Source organism: Oryx dammah, unplaced genomic scaffold (assembly GCF_014754425.2).
Source record: "Oryx dammah isolate SB20612 unplaced genomic scaffold, SCBI_Odam_1.1 HiC_scaffold_23, whole genome shotgun sequence".
Taxonomy (NCBI): domain Eukaryota; kingdom Metazoa; phylum Chordata; class Mammalia; order Artiodactyla; family Bovidae; genus Oryx; species Oryx dammah.
In genome coordinates this window covers 18,882,361-18,903,335 of record NW_024070207.1, presented here as the reverse complement: position 1 = coordinate 18,903,335, position 20,975 = coordinate 18,882,361, and the positions used below count along the sequence as shown (strand labels likewise).

General features: G+C 42.0%; 1 protein-coding gene across 5 annotated transcripts in view; it reads left to right on the top strand.

The window, feature by feature from the left end:
• The first annotated feature begins 6,385 nt into the window (after positions 1 to 6,385).
• The window catches only part of AMOT (angiomotin), a 66,915-nt gene continuing 52,325 nt past the window's right edge, over positions 6,386 to 20,975 (top strand). For 3 of the 5 annotated variants that reach the window (XM_040265113.1, XM_040265111.1, XM_040265109.1), the window contains exons 1-2: positions 6,386 to 6,824; positions 14,465 to 14,540. Coding sequence is in view for 1 of the 5 variants with exons in the window: in XM_040265112.1 (XP_040121046.1) it covers positions 6,979 to 6,985; positions 14,465 to 14,540 (83 nt within the window). In the remaining 4 variants the exon portion in view is untranslated. The other 2 variants (XM_040265112.1, XM_040265110.1) reach the window with 2 other exon arrangements.

The window sequence follows — 20,975 nt, the reverse complement described above, 5'->3', positions numbered from 1 at the left end:
GACTTTACAGATGAGGGAGCTGTGGCCCAGCATGGTTAAATAATTACCTCATTGGTAAGTATTTGAGCTGGGACCGAAATTCGGGCTTGAGTGACTCCAAAAGTCTACACCCTTTCCATCACAGTACACCAAAGATGGCTTAATGTTTAACCCTTCACAGGTTACATATTTGCACTTTAACAAGGGTCTTTCCTGTGTGAATCTCACAGAACCATGGCGAACGTGAAGAGAAGGCTAATTGGGGGCTGCAAGGTGAGCGTGCCTTAAATCACACTGGAATGGCATTGACCTGCCCTCTCCCTGTATTTCCTGAGGTGGGGCAGCGTGCCAAAAAAGATAAATCTCTATTCCAGTCACAGCCCTCTTCTCCAACTGGGATAACAACTCTAAGAAACTCTAGCAACTACAGAAACAGAGACAGCTCCGAATCAATCAAGAGTTTATTTGTAAAGTGTAATGTCAGAAGATGAACTTCCTTCAAATCCTGCTAACTTCATACAGTTCAACAGCTCACTGGCTCAGGAATGTGATTTCTCTCTGACTTGCTTTCAGTGATTTGTTCTTTATCATTGACTAAATCGTCTTCTTCCTCTCATCCCACCATCTTTCAGAAGTACATACTTTGATGTGTGCTTCTTGGTCTCCCTACCCCCCTCTTGCACCATCTAACACAGGACTTTGCAAACAAACCCTACTGAGAAGTATGGACAGTCTGGGCCTTTCCAGAAACTCAAGCTGCTGAGGGAGATACGATATTTAGTTAAGCGGAAGTGAAGCCCTGCATAAATCATAAAGAGGTGAACCCAGGTTACTCAAACAGGACCCTAGGAGGTACTTGGGGAATAGACTTGCAGTCAGCTTTATTTTTCTACAGTCGTTTGACTTCCAAAATGCTGGGGCCCACAAGTACCCCAGGAGTAACTTGGCTCCCAAATGCTGGAGCAGGTCTTGGCCTAGGAGCACAGTTCTTGTGTTGTTTCCTGAATTCCCACATTGCTGTTTTCCACGCATAGATCAGGCTTCAAACTTCCCGTGTCTGGACTGCATGTGTGTGTGCGTGCGTGCGCGCTCATGCGTTTGTGTGTGTGTGTGTGTATGTGTGTGTGTGTGTGTGTGTGTGTGTGTTTATATGCTTGGGAAGGGTGGATAGGGGGAAGGAGGGGAACCTAAAACGAAGATAATTTAGCTCAATGCTTGTACTGCATATATATTCCTTTGATCCTTTCCTGTTCAGATAAAGCAGCTATTATCTATTCAGCTGGCTTCTGTATATGCAAGGGATAGTATCCTTGGGAATAAATGAGAGACTGACTTTAAGAGGTGTCCTGGGGAAGGCTGCTTCTCAGTGTTTGTCAAATATATCTGAAGAGTGTTCTTTTTTCCTCCCCTGGAGTTGGGGCAAGAGCGAGAGTCATGTGGAGCCATAAATCCTTAGGATTTATTTTCCTTGGTGTATGTGCTTGCTTCTACTTTTGTTTCTAAATACATTTAAATGATTGAGTTGTTCACCAGGCAATTAGAGGAAGATGTGCTCATTTCACACTCCCAGTTGACTTGATGGGTGGGGAGAATGTCATTCAATACAAGGCACTATGGTTTTGTGGTCTTTCCTTCTAGAAGAACCTAGCCAGGGATCGAGGAATACACTATACACCACATTTTCCTTCTTACTTTTCCCATGTATTGGGGAAAATATTGTGTGCAAAGGGCAGACTTTTTTTTCATTAAAATATTTGGTAGTTGCCAAAATTAAAAACCAGGAGGCTTTACACTGAAACCTTTGACTTCTGCTTTCTCTTGAAAAATCAGAAGTCCTGGGCAAATTGGGCCTGCTTTTCCCCTGGTGATGACCTAGCTGCCCCCTTTAGAGGAGTCCTGCCTTTTTTCTTGGCAGCCTCCATCATTGGCTTTGTCTCCTGACACTGAGCCTGAGGGTTGGTATCTTAATTGTTTTTATCTTGGTAAAATATATACAACGTAAAATTTACCATGTTAACTATTTTTAAGTAGCATTAAATACACGCACAATGTTGTACAACCATCACTATCTTGTTCCAGAATTTTTATCATTCCAAAGAGGAACTGTGCTCATTAAGCAATAACTCTCCATTTCTTCCTCCCCTCAGTCCCTGATAGCCACTCTGCCATTTTCTGTGTCTGTGAACAGTGCCTATCCTAGGTACCTCGGATGAGCAGAATCACACAATATTTGTCCTTTTGTATCTGGCTTCTTTGGCTTAGTGTAATATTTTAAAGGGAGACCTTGATTTTTTAATTGCTTTTTTCTTGCACATGTGGCTGCTGCTCAGTTGCCAAGTCATGTCTCACTCTTTGCGACCCTATGGACTACAGCATGCCAGGCTTTCCTGTCTTTCACTATCTCCCAGAGTTTGCTCAAAACTCATGTCCATTAATCAGTGATGCTATCTAACCATTTCATCCTCTGCTGCCCTCTTCTCCTTTTGCCTTCAATCTTTCCCAGGATCAGGGTCTTTTCTAATGAGTTGTCTCTTCACATCAGGTGGCCAAAGTAGCACATTAACATTGATTTTTACTGTGTTTGCGGGGGCACTGCATCCCATAGCTTCCAGGATTTTAGTTCCATGACCAGGGCTTGAACCTAGGCCATGGTGAGTCCTAATCACTAGACCACCAGGAAACTACCAATTTTTACTGCATTTTAAAGGAAGAGTTGCATTTTATTGAAAAAAAAAAGTGTCAAATAGGACAGGTAGTTTGGGATGGAGATTCTTGACTTCTAAGCTTAAAGTGTTCGTTACATCTATTATCAAAATGTGGAGATTGTTCATGTATTCAGGCAAGCCTGTGTCTTTACACAGGTGTTCTACAGTTAGTGGTTAATTCTTTTGGTATCCCCTAGAGGCTTCTCTATATAGGCAGGATATGAAGACACAGGGATGCTCCAGGGATTAGTTAAATGTGTGTGGCAAACTTGGCTATATAAACTCGCTCTCTGGAACTAGTTTTCGCTCCCTGCTCTCAACTTCTACAGCTTTTACTGTCAATCCCACTCATTTAGCACTTATCATATGCTTGTTAGTTGTCTTTTTCTGTATATACCCTTGAAGGCAGGAGCCAAGTCTCATCCCTCTTTGTTTTTTCAGTCTTGTCCATAAAAGCAGCTCTATCAATGTTTGTTGATGTTTGCCCCCCTCCCCCCTTCCTTTTAAGTAGAGCAGGCAAAGCATAGCTTTACACTGAAACTCAGTTTAAACAAACTGAAGGGTTTTCAGGGTAAAAACAGAAGGAAGTCTTGCGTGGCAGGACAGAAGGAACACCTAAGACGCTTAGAAGACTTGGGCAAAGAGGAGGTAGTGAAAAACCTGTTATTAGCCACAGGCTAAGAAAGTGACTCACACAGGGCCTGATCCACCATGAGATTCAGAGCTGTGCTCTACCACATCAAAATTCAAAATCAGAGGAGATCAGTAATGCCCAAGGTAGGATTTGAGATGGGGAGTGTTAAAGGAATTAAGTGTTTGAGGCGTTTCCACTGTATGAAGGCCCCAGTAGCTGTGAGGAAGGCAGGTTTGGAAAAATCTTTGAAGGACAACTTCAAGCCTGGGGTCAGGCATTCTGCAAACAGTCACTAGGCCTTTGCTACCAGGGTTCGTTTTCCAGTATTTTCCATAATGGCCTAAACCACCTCTCAAGAGGGGCATGAGTAAAGGAATTTTGGCATATCCATGCAATGGAACACTGAACAGTCATTAAAAAGAATGAGGTAAAGGAAGTTACCCTGATATGGAAGGATATTTAAGAGACATTACTGAGTAAAGAAATGCAAAATGTGTGTGTGTGCAAATAATGTATTTTGAAGATTATACCTAGGTACGGAGAGAAAGGGGCTGCTGAGAACAGAGCTAGAGAGGAACCCCTTATGGTCCTGCTTTCAGCATTGTTTTCGTTTTACCATGTGCGCTTTTCCCACTTTAACAGCATTGCTAATTTTAGCAAGTATCCCATTACCATTATGATCAGTTGTCTGCAGCATATACCCACCCTATCTAGCTCTGTTGTCCACCCCTCCAAGCAAGGCTGGAATAATCTTCCTTTGCTTCACAAACCAGGTGTCTCCACATCTTGAACACTCAAAATCTCACCTTTCCCAGGAAAAAATCACTGAAATAACTTCACCACACACATAAACCGAATCATACCAAGAAACCATTGTTGCCCCTGTGCTTGCTTCTGAATCTTTCAGCAGCTCTAGCAGAACCCTCTGCACATTGAGGGTACCTCACTACTTTTTCTGTACCTGGTTACAGCCTGGGACCCTGTTCATGGTGAGATGGTATTTCCTTGGAGCACACTTTCTCTTGCATATTGTCCATGGCACCTCAGAAGGTTCCCATTAGGCAGGCTTGAATTGGGTGTCATTTTCTCATTGGCATGAGTTCTTTGTAATAGCTCAGTATTGTCAAGGCCTTACATTTAGACTAACTTCCTCCTTGTAGTATTTTCTAGGAAATATGGATCTGTAGAGAATGGTGGTTTCCATGGTAAATGTTCCCTCACATTTGTTTTCTTAAGTTTTCTTCAGAGATACACAGTATGATTTCCTCTTTTAGTACCAGCTTCACAATAGACTTTAGGTCGTGGCGCCACTGCAGAACTGTTTAAAAAAAGAAATCTCACCTACCCTGGTTAGATTAAGTAGTAATTTATTATGCTAACTGCAGGGAGCCACTTTCATATTCACCCTGAAAACTGTAGGAAAAGAGCTGACTTTCAAAAAAATAAAGCCACAGGGAGGTGATATATGTGTAATTATGGCTGATCTGCATTGTTGTATGGCAGAAACCAACAAAACACTGTAAAGCAATTTTCCCATTAAAAATAAATTTAAAAGAAGAAAAAAAATAAAGCCACAAAACCTACACACCTTGGCTATAAATGCTTAAAACATATGAGCTGAATATTTGATTCCCAAACACATGTGGAGAATCTCCACTTGTGACAGAAACAAGTAGGAACATATACACGTGTGGAGTGCCTTGTGATTTACAGAGTTTTCACACACAATTCGTTTTATTTTTCATATACCAGTGCCATTAGGTTAACAGGATATGTCTCATAGCCTTTATTTACAGATAGGAAAAATTAAGGAACTTAACCGAAGTCGTCGCACAACTAGCTACTGAGTGCTTGAGTCTGAAGGAGTTCTTCCTTTAGTTCCGAATTCCATCTTTCCTGCTATTTCTTTGTGCTTTCCTTTCCCGGCTTAAAATGGTTGATTTTCAGTGTCCCAGGAAGCTGTTCTCAACCAGACTGTGTTTTTCAAGCAATACCAATTTTTTCGCAGCCGGGAAATGTGAACACCACTTTGAGACTTCTCATACTTTTTTTCCCCCTCTGGGCCTAATGAATTAAGGGGGAAGAAAAGTTACCTATTCCCGGAGGGCCGGGAAGGTGTACCGGATCCAGCCGACACATTGTCGTACTCTCTTAGGAGACGGAAAAACCAAGCGTCTCATCTTTCTCTTTTCGGCAGTAGCTGCGAGAGAACCGAGAGCAAGACAATAGCCTCTTGTTTAGTTTTATTAATTTTGAGGGCGGGTGGGACCAAAGAATCCGAGCGACGACGCAAGTGACCAATCATAAGAGAACCTTGGGGCAGGATTCACCAACCGGTAGCCGTCAAAGACTGGTGGGCGGGATTTACTCCTCTAGGCTGGCCCCGCCCAGACCGGCCTTCTCAGCACGCCCAGGAGGCGGAGACTCGGCAGAGCACCGCCCACGCCACCCCTGTTGCCAGCGCGGCCCGCCGCCGGGAGGGGGGCGGGAACGCAGGGTGGCGCGGGGGAGGAAAGGGGTGGCGCGGGGGAGTGGAGGAAGAAAGGAGGGTGTCTCGCGGAGCTGTGACCTGGGTGGGGGCCTCCTGGTCATAGGAAGCAAGAGGGGAAGGAAAACGAAGGATCGCTGCTCCTTCCTGAATTATTTTAAGCAAGCTTCTCGAGAAGCTGCTTTTCAGCATTTGTTATTTGTTTTTCTTCCTCCCGCTATGGGGCGGGGAGTGGCACTAGCTCTCCCACGCGACTCCGCTCCGCTGTTGCCGCACACTATTTTTGGAGTCTTTGCACAAGTCTTTCCTTCCTCCCAGCCAGTCCTTGCGTAGACTCGGGGCTACTATAACCGAATCGTGCCACGTTCGTGGGCTACCAGAGTGAGCGTCCCCGCTTTCGTCGGAGCTCTTGGGCCCGGGCGTTCAATTGTTTGCACTTCCCCGCCCCCTAGCCCCGCCCCTCTTCCGCCTCCCCCCCCCAGCCCGGGGTCCTGGCCGACTCCCTCCCTTCTTTCCCCGCCCTCTTCTCCGCCCCACTGCCTAGTCCACCCAGCTCCCCGCCCACCCCCCCCGCCCCGGCTCCTGGGCGGTCCTAGCCGCTCACCGCAAGAAGAAAAGCCACCCGTTCGTCTCCCTCCCCTAGCTCCCAGCTCCTTTGCCCAGGAGCTGCCTTCATCGCAGTCACGCCCCTTCCTTCCGAGGAGCTTTCTAGCTGCCTAAGCTGGTAGACCCCCTGATTTATTCCTCCATCTCCGCTCCCTTTCGCCTCATCTTCTCTTAGTTCTCAGCGCCCCCTCCACCCCCGCCTCCAGTCTGTCTCGCCTCCGACCATCCGCTGCTCCACCCTCCGGCTCGGTATCCTGCCTGTCCACTGCCACCAAGGAGAGACCGGACGGAGCGGTGAGGAGGGGAGCAGCCGGGAGCTGGGGCTTCCCTCCTGCCTACCCCTGGCCTCTGGCCCGGGACCGAAGCCAGTTGCGCGAGCAGAGTCGTCACCTTGTCTTCGTTTCCTTCAGGGGTAGGAGACGCGTGGTTACTTTTTGCGGGGAATTGGGGCAGGAATCCATGGTGGCATGAACTTGATCATAACCTCAGCGTGAGTGAGTCGATCTAGATTTGCGTGGGGATGCCTGTGTTCTACTTTCTTTGCAGCTGGCCACAAGTTTTCCAGGATGTGCAGTAAGTTAAATAGGTTAAAGAGTGTGCGCTCCTTTTCCCGTCCTACGGAGATGCGAATGGGTACCACTATTTGATGGCACTTTTACTTTCTTGCCTTCTGGGGTCCTTGTAGGTCTCTAGGTAATTAAGCAAAAAAGGAACTAAAGAGCAGAGGGAACTTGAAGTCTACCTTTAGATTATCTGGAATGTCTGGGTTTATCTCAGATTGTTAGATGCATTTTTCCTAAATGCTTGGGGTTGGGGTGGGAGCTCACACTCCTCTTCCCCGGGGCTGTGAATTCTTGAAATCTTAGCCTGGAGGAGTAAGCTACAGTGCTATACTCAGGTATAGGTGTGTGTGTGGTCATGAAGAAAGGGTTGCCCCTTATTTGCGTTATGGGTGTTAGTAATTAGTTTTGCCTGATCATGCAGGTGTCTTGAGGGTCCCAAGGCTGGGTCGCTGTACACAGATGCTTCAGCAGCAGAACAGCTTTATCAGGGTAAGCCAATGAAGAGAAGAAAAGTGAGAGACAAAGTGACAGTCTTTGTAGACTGAGCAATCCCTGGTTAATTGCTGCTAGTAATAATTTAATAGTAATTTGCAGCAAAGGACTAAATACGATTAAATGAGAGAGGAAAGGACAGTTTGTGAGAAATGGCATTTCCAATCTCTAACATGTATTTTAGAAGGGATTTTCTGACACCTTGGAGTATCTGATTTAGTTTTCCTTCCTCTTCCCTGTCCTCCCCCACCCCCATGAAGAGTGGAAATTGGGAGGCAGATTAAAGCTTTAAAAAATATAACCCTCTTTTCCCATTCAGAGAGGAAGATAATTAGTCACCATAATCTTCCCTAATGTGGAGCTAAGGGTATTTAAGTCTCCTTGAACTAGGCTTTGTGAAAAGTCCTTTCTCAGAACAGCCTTTGTGAAGCTTTCTGAGTTAGACCTTTCAGCACCCTCATTTAGTAGCTAAGAATAGTTTGAAATACCATTTTGGATGCTAGATAAATCTTCACCCATCTCCCACCTAACCTCCAATCTAGCAAACATGGCAAACTTATAAGAATGGTGGTGTTCAAAGACCAATTACCAAGATGTTTGCAACACATTGCTTATTGGGGAACAAATTATTTTCTTATATTTTTACCTGATTTAATTAGTTGATTTCAATGGGGGAAAAGAAAGCAGGAAGGAGGGAAGGAATGCTACAGGGTGACAATTTTAAAGGCTATCATATTTCAGATCAACTGAGAAGGAAAAGTTGGCCTGACGAAACTACATTTTGAAACTGGCCTGGGACATTTTAATAGCCAGGTGGTTGTAGAGTAGTTGCATCTATTTACAGATGATAACTCAGGTTCCAGCTATTCTGTATGGGTTTATCCAGTGTCATTTACAGACACTTTCTGGCACTACATCATACTTCATTTTAAGATACTTCTTTCTTTGGAAAAATCTGTGGCTCCATAAAATTGAAAGCACTTTTTCTTACTTCATGGTCTAGATATGAAGTAAATCTCTAACCATGCTTATATGTAAAGTAACTTTTGCTTGAAAGATCTGTTTACCTATGTAAAAGATTTTAGGGAATTTAAAAATTCACATTCAATACTGTTTTGGATTTGGAAATTGAAATCTCTTTCTGGTTTATGAAGTAGGATTTATTAGACTAATGTATTACCAAGGTGTTTTGTGGAGTTGCTTTTTATGAAGTTTTGTAAAGACCGAATCAGTCTCTTTCTAGAATGCCTTAGGAACAGTCTATTCAGAAAGCAGAGGGATGGATGCTATGACCTTGAGGTTCCATTGAGTGCCAGAATTCTAAGTGGGTACATCTGCTTCTGTGCCTCTCCTGAGAGCCCTCTCCCAGGGCCTGTGCCTTCTTTAAAAGGGTGTCTTTGTAATTAAGCAGCCCTTCTCCCCCATCCCCCTTTTCGTCCTTTGATCAGCTTTTTTAAGGCCTTTTTTCCATTTTGGAGACAAGAGTTGTTTCTCACACTCTCCTACTCCCTTCTTAAGGTTTCTTTTCCTTTCTCCCCACCAAAGTGCCCCAAAGTTCTCAGGATGGCTAGAAATTGTTTTGTTTTGTTGGGGTGGGGGTGTTACCAATGAGGAAGTGTTGATGATATAGTCCCTCTTGAGAAATGTTTGTGACCAGGTAGCCTCTTCCATGGAAACTGAGCATTTGGAATGCATAACAGTTTATTCTTAGGGGCTGTCTGGAAGAAATTGTCCTTTGCACCCATTAAGCCCAGCTTAAACCCACTGAAAGGAGTGGAGAGAGGTGTGTGTGGTCGTAGCTGAGCCTTTTAGGATGGTAAATGGGTAAATGTTCCCAAATCTCCTATTACATCACCTCTTTCCCTCATGGATTCAGGGGGTTTGGAGATCTGCTTGACAAGTTAATTAGCTTGGGACTAAACCAATTTGTTTAGAATTGTGCTCCATTGATTTCCTGTCCCCAGGAATTTTTGTTGCTGGTTTACTATGACGTGTTGTCTTTAGTCTTGCTTACTTCTTCGTTCTTTGCTTCCTTTTGTGGACTTTGGTCCAAAATCTAGGGTCCCACCCCTAAGTCAAAGGTTAGAATTTGGTCCCAAGAACTAAGGGGGGGCATTAAACAAGCTGCCCATATGGCATTACTCTTCTCCATGGTGGGCTTCTGACCCCTTTTAAAACAGAGAAAGGAGGGCCATCTCCCCTTCCATACACGAAATCTGAACTAGGAAAGAAAAAAGGAAAAAGAAGGAAAATAGGAGGTCATTTGTTTTATAAAAGAATCCACTACCGTTTTCTTTGAAAGAACTAGCTTTCCTAGTTAGTGTCTTTGAACTATGACTTGATATGTAAAAATTCACTCTAGCTGAGACTGCTCAGAAACATATTTATTGCATAAAGGTTTTAGAATTTTGTTGTAATGATTATTGCTTGAATAAGCGAGGCCATTATTTGGTCTTGGAAATTTTTTTCTTACATGGCATGGAGTTAATTGTCTAAATCATCCTGGCTTGTAATAATGCTGGCCACATTTAGCCTCAGCATATATCCACTCATAGAAGAAAGCTAGTATGACTTTCTGAAACAATATCAGACTTCGTGGATTTTGAGAAGTCTAAATGGGCCTCTATCCCGTATAGGTAGAAGATTTAAATTCCAGTTGTTGTATTTGAATAACCCAAGGATTCGGAAATTTTTTTTCTGGTAGTCTGTTCATGTATCTAGTAAGGCTGGCAAAAATAATAGCAACTGATGCCATTTTAAATTTAAAAAATGCACAATAAGTTTTCCTTGTGAGCCTGTTGGTGAGTGGGACTTGGTTCTGAGCCCAACTCTAAGTTTGCCACCCTTAGCAAGTTTCCTCCTCTGTAAATTGTGGGGGATCAGACAGGGTGATTTTGAGAAGTTTAGGGTTCTCTAATTAGGCCTCGATTTCTGATATGAATGTGAATGATTCCTACTAAATGAGGTGCAGCAGTTGTTAGAAATACAATCATGTAGTCACATGGATATATTAAGAAAACCCTCTAAGGATATATCAATAATCAATATATTGATATAAATGCATTGTGTTTTGTATTTTAGCAACGTATCAAATTAAAAAGCTAAGACCCTGCCCAAAACTTCATCAAGAATCCCAACATCCTCACAGATCACCTGCTTTCACTTTTTGTAGTTCCTTTCAAGTCCTTGTTTCTGTGCTAATATGAATTTTACAGAGTGAGAGTCCTAGAAATGTACACTGTTGCTTTTAAATTTTGAAAAAGCCCACCTACCTAAGACTTAGCTTTGTAAATCCATGTGGAGGAATGAAGTCAGAATCTGAGTATATGTGAGGAATCAAATGCCAGGAGAAACTAACAGATTTAATAAGTAATCCCTAATCCATTTCTGTAATTTAGAGTGTTCATGTATCTAGCAAGGCTTTTAAGTGTACTCCCTTGATCTCCTATTACCCTTCTCCCATTCTTTTTAAGCAAAAGGAAAACTAGAGTTCACTGTTTACTTTGTCTAAATCATTAGCAACGATTCTTAAATCACTGTATCATGATATCCCTTCAGGAGAGTACAAATATGGGTATACTATGAAATCTCCCAAACAAGAAAGAAAAAGCAAGAGAACACAAATTTTTAATAGCTTTGAAAACAATATTAAACTAGAATAAATAATAGTAAGGAAACTAAGGGCTTTAGATAATTAAATAAAAGACATAGGTAGTAAGTAGGATGACCCACACATAAGAGGTTCTTCATTTGAGGCTTTACTATACAGTGACAGTTCAGTTACATGGTCCTTTAATTTTCCTTTGATAGGCTCTTCATAAATTAGATTAAATTTCATTTAACCAGAATAGGAAAGTGAAGTATGAGTTTTTAGTAATCAGAAAGTACCAAGTCAAATATAGGAACTTTATTAATGATATATGTTCATGGGGAAAATGCAGATGGATATATCTGCTAACATCTCCTAAGGTGATTTTTGAAAATCTGCTTAAAAAAAGAAAAAACAAAACTCTGTAGGCTGCCCTTGACATTTGTTAAGTCACTTTCACTATTGCCCCAACTCATGAAATATCATTAGACTGCATGACTTGAAGCCAGGCTCTGGGTTTCTCTGCCCAACCCTTTGACTTGCCATGTGACCAAGGGTAAATGAATTAGCTGCTCTGAGCTTCAGTTACCCTTCTGGGAAGCAAGGATATTAATATTTCACAGAGGTGTTTAGGCATGCTTCATATTGGGCACATGCTTTGAGGTCATTGGATGAAAGGTGTCTGCATGATGGCCGAGCAGGCTTATTATAGGGTCCTGAGCAGGTGTTCACTTTTAATGAGCTTTTTCTCTTTTATAACATCCAGAGCCCTTTGGTGCCTCAATTGCCATACTGACTATAATTGATTGTCCCAACATTTGTATTATTCGTCCTCTTGACTTTTATGAAATAAATTACAACATTGTCATTTATATGATAAGTTGAGGTTCTAATCAGAGGACTCCAGCATCTGCTGGGGTGGTGAAAAATAGCTTCAAAAAGAGACATTAGTTGGAATGTGCCATGGAGATCATTGAGTTCTTCAAAGTTCTTACAAAAAATTAAAGAGTAAAGAAAATTTCTGCATGTATCTCTGTGTGTGGATGTGTGTGTGTTTTAAGGGAGAAAGTTTTGAGTAACATTTGTTTGCGACACATACTGATGATAGCCAGTAACTGAAACCCAGCCATTGTAGTGTTTTATACACAGCTGGTTTTTATTAATGATGGAATATTTATGCTTGCTGTACAGTTTGTGGCTCATTTCCATGTGTATGTCAGAACTTAAATACCCCCCAAAGTAACATTAAGATAACATTAAATATAAATGTGGCCAAGCTAGAAAGGGTGGATTGGGGGAGCCCTCTTTATCCTTATTGATGTTGCTTCAGATCACAATAACTGCTTCCCAACTTTAGGCATTGATGCTGATCTTTATTTTTTCCCTTTATATATCCTGTAGTATGCTTCAAATTTTGATCCTTTTGATATGGACAAATGATTGCCCCCCCCCCCATAATGCAGATGAAACTGATGTATGTGTTTTTTAAGAGCATATTTTCCCTGCACATGCTTCTCATTATCCGAGAGGCCTGGACTCAATCAGTAAAGGAGCAGAGAAACCACATAATTGAAAGGAGAATGACGGTGGTGCATACTTGGAATATTTGTGGGAAGGAGATTGCTGACATCAGAAAATGTAGTGGCCTGAGTGTTAACAGCATTGAAGAGAAATAAGCTTTCTGTGTTTCTGTGCATTGAGAATTATTTTTAAGGGGATAAAAATATGGGCCAGGTTTGACATCCTTTTATGAAGTTGCCCTGGAAACTTTGATGAAGGTTGTTATAGAATGGTTCAATTAAAACCTTCCCCATTAGGAAGCTAATTAGTACATCACTTACTCATTTTGGTTGTTTTCAAGGGGCATGGATTTGCATTGAATTAATGACATTATTTTCCATTTGATAGCAAAGTAAGATAAAAATCACAGATGGGGAAAATTATTTAGATTGCCTTTTTGAAGAAATCTAATTTCCTCTTTATTACATTTAGGTTTTCAGTTCAGATTTTTCTTTCACTCTGTTTATATACAGTGATCACATTTTAGTTTAGTAGCCAGTTTTACTTTGTGGATCATGGGCTGTAAACCAAAGCTTATTAGTTTGAGTTTCCCATATGAATTGGAGAAATACGACAAATGACAATAAACCATTTTATTAAGGTAACATTTGCATTCTTTTCTCCTACAATTAGTTTCTCTTTGCTGTGTGTGTGTGTGTGTGTGTGTGTGTGTGTGTGTTTGGTGGAGGCAAATTGCTTTCTTAGGGAAAAAAAATTTTGGAGCTAAGAAAAATTTGATGACCGCCCCCCTTACTCCCTAGAACATTTTGTCTGCCTCAGGCTCTCAGCTTGGCTTCCATTAGGACACTGTGATGACTTTTCCGATCTGGTACTTTTTGTGAGTTTGCTAAGTGGTTCTCCCATGGCAGCCTGAAGTAGAGTGGTTATGATGGAAATTGGAGTGCAGAATTTCTAGCATGTTCTTTCTACTGTACTCCATCTTATTTAGGGAAATGAATCCTTGCTTCTGAGGGTTGAAGGCCATTTGCAATAGAATAAGTGTCCTGTAGTTAAATAAATATGTAATATGGGTCTGCTGTGGTCCTCCTTTCCCTCTTAACTAGTAGGGGACAGTCATTTTGTACATATATTCCCTGATGCTATATGCCTGTGACCTGTGCCTGCACCAGTTTCGAAGAGTAAGTGGGGACATTGGCTGGGTTATCTGATTTATAGTTTAATTGATTCCACCTTAGCCCTTCATGAGAAATCAGGGTCTAGAATTTTGTTTTTCGTAGCAACTCAGTGAAGACAGGTTCCTGGGGCTTGCAAATCAGAGGGGGGAGAAGCGGCTGCCTTTGGGAAATGACTCAGGCCCTTTGGTATGAAGATACGAAATGCTGGCTTCTGTCCATGCACCTGCTGGGTGCCACACCTGTAGTCAGCACCTGAGCCCCACTCAGACAGAAAAACCAGACTGAAGGCAAATGGAGCTCCCTTCAAAACGGGTTCAACAAAACGGAGAGCTCCTGATTATGTTAGCAAAGCACCACTGTGAATTACATTGAGCCATTGCAGTGTTGGTATGGGGAAACGTCTTAGATATTTTCTTATAGGTGCAGTGCACTGGCTTGCTCAAGAGACTGTTGAAGTCCCAGAGGAATTTGCTTTCCTGATGAATTTCTCCTGGGAACTGTCGTCTTAATAATTGGAGAGTTCTGTAGAAGTTTGTGTCTAGTCACACAGCATGGGGCAGGAAGTCACAAGACTTGGGTTCTGATCCTGGCCCCACGAGTAAGTCAGAGTGAAACCTTGGTCAAATTAATTATCAAAAACTATCTGTCCTGGACTTAAGCTTCTCCTGTTAATAAAATGGAATTAATTACATCAGGCTTTATTTCCTTACAGAGCTGCAGAGAAGGACAAATAAGATAACAGAAGTGAAAGCTTCTGTCTCCTTAGAAGAAAGGCTGAGAAACTTAAGGTAAGAGTATTATTGTTATTGCTATTCTGTGTCTTTCATTCCTTTTCTTCTCTTTCTGTTGCCTCTAGCAGAGTCTTTGGAAAGTTACTTACTCAATAGGCAGTTATTAAGCACCTAATGTTTTAGGTGTTGGGAAGTATACAGAGGAAATCATGCACTCAGCCCATGCCCTCTAAGATCACAATTTCCATTTCTGGCTCAGCCTATCATAATGATTTCTATTGGGGCTTCGCTGATGGCTCAGGTGATAAAGAATCTGTCTGCAATGCAGGTGACCTGGGTTCCATCCCTGGGTTGGGAAGATCCTTGGAGTAGGGAATGGCTACCCACTCTAGTATTCTTGGCTGGAGAATTCCATCGACAGAGGAGCCTGGTGGGATACAGTCCATGGGGTCGCAAAGAGTCAGACATGACTGAGGGTAACATTTTCACTTCACTTCAACCTGGATACTTGGAAGCATAAAAGAATAAGAATGAACTTTCTTCTCTCTGCATTGCAAGTGGGGACTTCTGACCCTGGAGCCGTGTCAGGTCTCGATTAAAGGTATATGGGGGAAAAGCCATTCAGTACATAAGGGAATTTCTCTCTCACTCCCACATTTGCAAAGCACCTGACTCTTTAATGATCACTTTTTTGAGAAGTCTATCCTTAGCTTCATCCTTGTTCTGTTCTGCTCCTATTCTATATGATCCAGCCCACTCTTTGACCTTAGCTTTTACCATACGCTAATGACTCTGGAAGATATATATCAACCTATTTTTGACTCCTCCTTTTTTAACTTCCCCAACATTGGTTATCAGATTCCACCTCTCCTACTCAGCTCATGGGATTTTTCCCTGTAGGAAGTTTTGCTCAGGTGGCCCAGAGTTTTCTTTTTTTGCAGCATCCTCTGCGTTGCCTGAGCTATCTGCTCATACCTCTGGTTTCCCATTGAATTGTGCCCCCTCTGCTTGACTGGGAACTCCTTGAGGACTAGACTCCATATTACTTTCTTTTTTTTTTTTTTAATCCATTCTAGGGCCTATTCTGGAGAAGGCAATGGCAACTCACTCCAGTACTCTTGCCTGGGAAATCCCATGGATGGAGGAGCCTGGTAGGCTGCAGTCCATGGGGTTGCAAAAAGTTGGACACGACTGAGCAACTTCACTTTCACTTTTCACTTTCATGTACTGGAGAAGGAAATGGCAACCCACTCCAGTATTCTTGCCTGGAAAATCCCAGGGATGGGAGCCTGGTGGGCTGCCATCTATGGGGTCACACAGAGTCGGACATGACTGACGTGATTTTGGAGCAGCAGGGGATATTCAGTGCCTGGCTATAGTAAAGTGAAAGAAAGTGAAAGTTGCTCAGTTGTGTCTGACTCTTTGCGACTCCATGGACTATACATTCCATGGAATTCCCCAGGCCATGATACTGGAGTGGGTAACCCTTCCCTTCTCCAAGGGATCTTCCCAACCCAGGGATCGAAACCAGGTCTCCGCATTGCAGGTAGATTCTTTACCAGCTGAGCCAGGAGGGAAGCTGGCTATAGTAAGTGCTCAATAAATGTTTGTGAAAAATATGGTGCAATAAGTATTGTAACAGAGATGTGTCCAAAGTCCAGCGAGGAAACTGAGAAGAGAGAATTAATTTTCCACATTGAGCAGAGTTGGGGGCAAGGGGAAGATGGAGATGGATTGGGAAAATTCTTCAAGGAGAAGATGGAGAGAGGAACTGCTGTCTTCTGAAAGCTCTGACTGAGCAGCCCAGAAAGAAATGCTTGTTGTGTCTGCTTTTGCTAAGCCAGGGGCATCTCTGCCCTGTTGCCTCCTCTGTCTTAAGACTGGATGACTTTTATGGTTGGATCTGCAAAAAACCTCCGTCTATAACACATTGACCATGTAAGACAGGTGCCACTTACTCATATAATATTAAACAAGACTGACCTTAAATGTGCCTCAAAACTGTGGTTGAAAATAGAGGTACACACACAGGGCCATTGGTCATGTGCACTTATTTCTATATAGCAAAATAGCCTTTAAAATATATTGAAGATTGGTTCTGAAAATTAATAGATTTATTTCTCAGAATGTACCATGTTGGGTCACTGGAACTGAATGTTTTTGAGCTGTCAGATCTTTCCAAGGGCAAAAATGAAACATGATATTAGCCATTACAGGCCATGAACCTGTTCTCACCCACCTGATGCTTTTACTAATTAGCTTCTTGGCTGAGTGGCAATTTGGGGCAAGTGCATGCAAGCTGGATTCACAGGGGAACCCACATTCCACTCTGCCATTTCACAAGCCACTAGGATACTACACTGGCTTCTTTCCCTCCCAGGAGTCCTGCTCTGCCCTGGTGGAAAAATGGGAGCAGAAGAACTTTTCATTAAATGAAGGAGAGATTTCACGGGGCTTTGGTGTTTTGTTAGTTTTATTTATTTATTTATTTATTTGTGAGTTGTCTGAAAACATTCATGTTCTTTGACCCATTAATTTCACTTCTGGGACTCTATTATTAGGGAACAATCCAAAATATTGAAAAAAGGCTAAATCACAAAGATGATCTTGTCACATTATTTAGCAGAAAGTGAAAAAGCAATTTAAATCTCTTAATAATTGGAGAATGGATTAGGGAATCTTGATGCACTCATTTAATGGACATTGAATTGTTTGTTAAGAAGTCTATGCCACAACATAGAAAAAGTGCTTATGATTAAGTGAAATGGAGGAGCCAAAATGATACCTATGTTAATATTTCATTGCTTTGTGAAAAATACAAAAACACATAGAAATAAACTACAGATAATATTTTATAATGCTAACAATGCTTGGGCTGAGGTGCTGGGATTATGAGTGTTTTTTTTTTTTCTCTTTGTTATCAGTATTTGCATATTGTGCTTATATTATTATACTTGTAAAATAAAAATGGGTAGTATGCCACTGAAAACAGGAAATTGGTAAAGCTGGCAAGTTTCAGGTATATTCTTAACCTTTTCTCAGTTTATGCTCAATCTGATTCCATGGACTGCTTATACTTTTTCTGAGGCAAGAAGAAATGGGATGTGATGGTGTGATGTATTCCTCCCTTGGAATGGGTCTGTGTGGAGGGGAGTGGAGGGTGGTAGCATCAGGATTCTCCTTGTTAGTGTTTCACTGCTCATGTACTCTTTAGGGTTAATCACCTTTGTTGACTATTACCTTGTTCAAGTTGATTGTTTTAGAATCCAGAAGAGTAAAACTGCTACCAAATGGACCATGCCTTGAGTTACCATTTGAGAAACAGATAACTGACACTGATCCTAAGATTTGGAAATGCCAAGGACCCACTGTGATTCTTAAAATAATTTTCCAACCTAATCTAGATAGAAGTAGAGATAGGAGCAAAAAGGTGGGGCCAACTCATAACCTGTTCTTAAACTAGTGCTAGACTTAAGCCACAGTAAGTACCAAGTTGGTACGATGTTGACAAGACCTGAAACAGAGGCCTGGAAATATTGATCAGTGGAGATTCCGATTACTCTCCGACCTACCTGCATATCATGGCCTAAAGAGGAGAGATTTTGCCGGGTCCTTCTGCCATACCTCTGGCTAAACATATCCCTCTATGTCTTTGAATTTTCCCTCCTCCCATTAACATTTTACTTCCATTGGACTTGGAAAATTGATGGTAGCATTAAGCCAGATTTATAATCTCTTAAAACCAGAGTCAATTCAATTTAATGAATATTTATTAAGAATCTTCAATGTACAAGCTAATATACTACATAATATATTGTAGTGCGAATGTGCATGCTAAGTCGCTTCAGTCATGTCCAACTCTTTGTGACCCTATGGACTGTAGCCCACCAGGCCCCTCTGTCCAAGGGATTCTCCAGGCAAGAATCCTGGAGTGGGTTGCCATTTCCTTCTCCAGCGGATCTTCCTGACCCGGGATCAAACCTCTCTTAGTGTCTCCTGCATTGGGAGGCGGGTTCTTTACCACTAGCACCACCTGGGAAGCCCATATATTGTAGTGGAAGTGCTGTTACCCTAGGAATAATAAAACCTGCATTCTGGCCCTGGCTCTGATCACTTTTAAGCTCTGACATCTTCATCTTTAGAAAGAGAGGGTTAGACTACCAGATGGTCTTCCAAGAGTCTTTCTAGTTCTGGCCTTCATTTATTTAAGGGTGTGGGCATAGAAGATTTGAGTTGCAAATAAAAGGTTTAAAAAAAAAAAACTTTCTTCATAAAATAACTGTACTATGCTAGAGAAAGACCACTTTGAAATAGTAATAGTAATAACTTTTATTGAGCCTTTACAATGTACTGGGCTCTGGGCTTAGCACTTTGCATAGATTACTTCCCTTAATCTTTATAACAACCATATGAGGTATGAGCACCGTTAGCCCTATTTTGCAGATGATGAAATTGAGACCTGGGGAGACTGAGAGACATGGGTGAGGTCAGTTGGTAAACCATAGATCCAGGATTTGGATTTGGGCAGTGTGATTCTCGACCCAGGCTCTTAATCATGATATTTATACTGCCTGCCCATTACCCACTGAAAGTTTTAGGGATAACCTGCAAAGGGACCATTGTTTCTTACCTGCCAAAGGAAGCAAATTAGTAGCTTGCATTTCAAGACTCTTGGGAAAGGCATTCTCTAGAACACTTCAGGCCATAATATGGACCAACGTGAGAGGACATGAGAGAATTCAATGGCTTGTGTGGCATCTTTATGTGGGAGGTTGTGTGTCTGTGTGTGTGTTATGCACAAATACATGCACACAGATATAGGGAAAACTTTGAACTGGCTTCCTTCCATTTAGCTGGAAGTAAAATGGTATGAAACAAGTTGACCAAGATTTAGCAGAGAAACAGGTTCCCTAGACTCAGCTTCTTCATCCTGGTTGGTAGAGTGAGGGATGAGGGCAGAATCGGAGGAGGAGGTAGAAGGGATAGAAAGAAGATCTTATAGGCAGATTTCAAAATTTATGTGAAGGGTTGGAATTTGGTATGTCCTGGCCACGTTGATTTTCTGGGACTTAGCTTGGGAAACACCTTGGTGGTTTCATTTTGGCTCACTCTCTCAGGTACACTGGGAGTGGCCGATGACTGCAAATGCAGTGAGAACTTAGCTTGGCCTTGCTGCCCTGTTGTTGTTACAAAAGAGTTGAATATATAGATTCAAATTGCATTTTTAAAGAGAGAACCACGGAAATCCTTTCCTCCCCTATCAAATATCCTCAGGGACAGTCTGTACAGGAGAAACAAGGTTATTTTATTGATTGAATATGATATCAGACCCCTGACAGCGGCATGATTAAAGCTGTGGGCAGATAAAAGGTTGCAGAGTTCACACTATTTTAGTTCTTGCGCATGAGACAAGGAATCTTCCTATCTTTTCTCTAATAAAAAAATGGAGTAGTGTTTTCCTTCTTATGTGACTCTGAACATGTAGATGAATATAAGTTTTGTAGGGGAAAAAAATCGGTAAACTGGAAAGGAATCAGCAAAGCTTTTTTCTTAGACTGATTTCTTTTCCTCTTTTAAACAGAAACAAAAAGGCCAGGGGGCGGGGTGCTGGGAAGGGACGGTTTGTCTGGTTGACACAAAGTGATTTGGGTTTTGAAAAGGATATGGAGGAGAAGGGACAAAATTGAAGGAAGAGAGCAAGATGTTGGATAAGTTTTCTTGGTGAGGAACTGGGTGTTAGGAGCAAGCCAGTCAAAATCAGCATGAAGAATCTAAATAGTCCTGGAAAAGAGTCGTGGTGGTTTCTCACCAGGGGCTCAAGTTTAAAACCCTGTTTTCTGTGTGTTTCGTTTGAAAAAAAAAAAAAGACAACTGTTTTGTTCAAAGTTGGGCAATAGAAACACAGCAGTTATTTACCATTGCTCTGTTAGCAGTCCAGCATTGATTCCAATTAAAAGTTGTTCCTCTGCTTTTGAAATTAGGGGAGACACCCTAAAACAATTACCTTGCACACTGGAGATGATTTTGCTTTTTGATTGTCATTATATATTGGACCAAGACAAGATGGAAAGACAAATATCCGTGTTTGTTCACTCTATATCTGTTCTCTTTATTTTTGGCAACATTGCAAGGAAATAATGTTAAATTAATCACCGTGCGGTTTTGTAGATATTTTTTTCCAACTTAGATGTTTTGGACATGCTCGCAAAGCACGGGGACGCGAGTGTGCTTCCTTTGCATTGCTTTGCTCCTCAAATGGCGTCCCTGGTGCAGATTAAAGGCTTTCCTTTAAGTGATATGAGTGAGTCATGGCTAGTCCAGGGCAGAAAATAGGAATGTAGATCATGTGCCTCTCACCTCAACCCCTCAGTTTCATAACGATTTTGGTTGGACCTGCAAGGCTTTTTGCTGAGGGTCAAAGAAGTCATTCGAAGTGAGGACTATCTCAAATCCGTATCTGGTGGGCATTTGCATCTAGTCTCTATAATGTGA